Here is a 1,288-nt window from a genome sequence, read left to right on the forward strand (position 1 = left end):
TGACTTGAATTTAAGAAATAATATGTGAAGCAAGATAATATAAGACCATCAAGGAAGTGACAAGCAAATTGCATGGCTGTTTGTCCCCAAGAAGCCAGCCGGCCTGCCTTCCGTTCAATGGTTGTTACCAATGCAGGGGAAAAGGTGAGCAAGAGGACTGAAGCATCAGGACTCTTTAAAGCACTTCAGGTCTGCTTTTGAGAATTAAAAACTAAAACTCACATGAAAAGCATGTTTAAAATTCTATAATTGAGCCAGAGATTTGGAAATAGAAGTATATAGACAAATTGGGGTTGAAGATAGCGCTGTCCTCTAACTCAAGGTTTCGCAAAACGGAAGGATGCAGGGAACTCAATGAGCCACTCAGTGTCTCTAACTATGCTTGAGGGAGAAACCCACTTTAATATAGGTTGGTCTTCTTCATGATCCGAAGAAACTCTTCCTCGTTCACTTCGCCATCTCCATCCCGATCGGCTTCGTCTATCATTTCCTGCAGCTCCTCGTCGGTGAGGTTTTCCCCTAACTCGTTGGCCACGCGCTTTAGGTTTTTGAAAGAGATCTTCCCAGTTTCATCGTCATCAAAGAGCCTGAAAGCCTTCAGGATTTCTTCTTTGGTGTCTTTCTCGGCCATCTTCTGAGTCATCACGGCCAAAAAGTCATTGAAACTGATTTTCCCTGTGCCTTCCTTGTCCACTTCGGAGATCATCTTCTTCATCTCCTCCTTCCTGGGCTCAAAGCCCAGTGCTCTCATGGCCACCTTCAGCTCCTTCACATCGATGGTCCCACTTCCGTCTGCATCGAAGAGGTCAAATGCTTCACGAACTTCTTGCTTCTGATCTTCAGTGAGTTCAGGCTTAGGACCCACTTTTCTTTTCTGGCTGGTAGAGGCCACATTTGGCTTCTTAAAGCTGGAAGCCATCCTCCTGTGACGGTTGTTACCTTTAACGGTGCCACCGCAGAGTCACCGCGCTTGCGCAGGGGTGACTCCACCCAGAGCGCAAGCGCAGGGCGTCTCCCCACCTCTTTCCCAAGTTTACCCTTGTGTTCTCCCAGTGAGACCTGGGTGCCTAAGCCTGCCACGTCTGTGAAATCTTACTGACTTTATAAACAGCTCCTTCAGTTATCACCTTGTTTCAATGAGCTGAGTCTTGGGCTGGCAAGAAGTGCCTGTAGGCACATTGTCTTCCATAATGCACACCCTCCTGCCCAGGCCATATGTCAGCATCCAGAGGACCAGGTTTATAGGGTTATTTGGAAGTCCTTCCTCTCTCCTTTTCCATACAACATA

General features: G+C 47.1%; 1 protein-coding gene across 1 annotated transcript; it reads right to left on the bottom strand.

Annotated features, from left to right (window-relative positions):
* Nucleotides 1-230: 230 nt before the first annotated feature.
* CETN1 (centrin 1) lies at nt 231-964 on the bottom strand. The gene has a single exon (XM_045457891.1). The coding sequence runs from the start codon at nt 917-919 to the stop codon at nt 401-403; it is 519 nt and encodes a 172-aa protein (XP_045313847.1). The 5' UTR covers nt 920-964; the 3' UTR covers nt 231-400.
* Nucleotides 965-1,288: the final 324 nt, after the last annotated feature.

Source organism: Leopardus geoffroyi, chromosome D3 (assembly GCF_018350155.1).
Source record: "Leopardus geoffroyi isolate Oge1 chromosome D3, O.geoffroyi_Oge1_pat1.0, whole genome shotgun sequence".
Classification (NCBI taxonomy): Eukaryota; Metazoa; Chordata; class Mammalia; order Carnivora; family Felidae; genus Leopardus; species Leopardus geoffroyi.

What these genes read in the sequence shown, in the direction of transcription:
- CETN1 (XM_045457891.1), bottom strand. Translation starts at nt 919, where the DNA reads ATGGCTTCCAGCTTTAAGAAGCCAAATGTGGCCTCTACCAGCCAGAAA.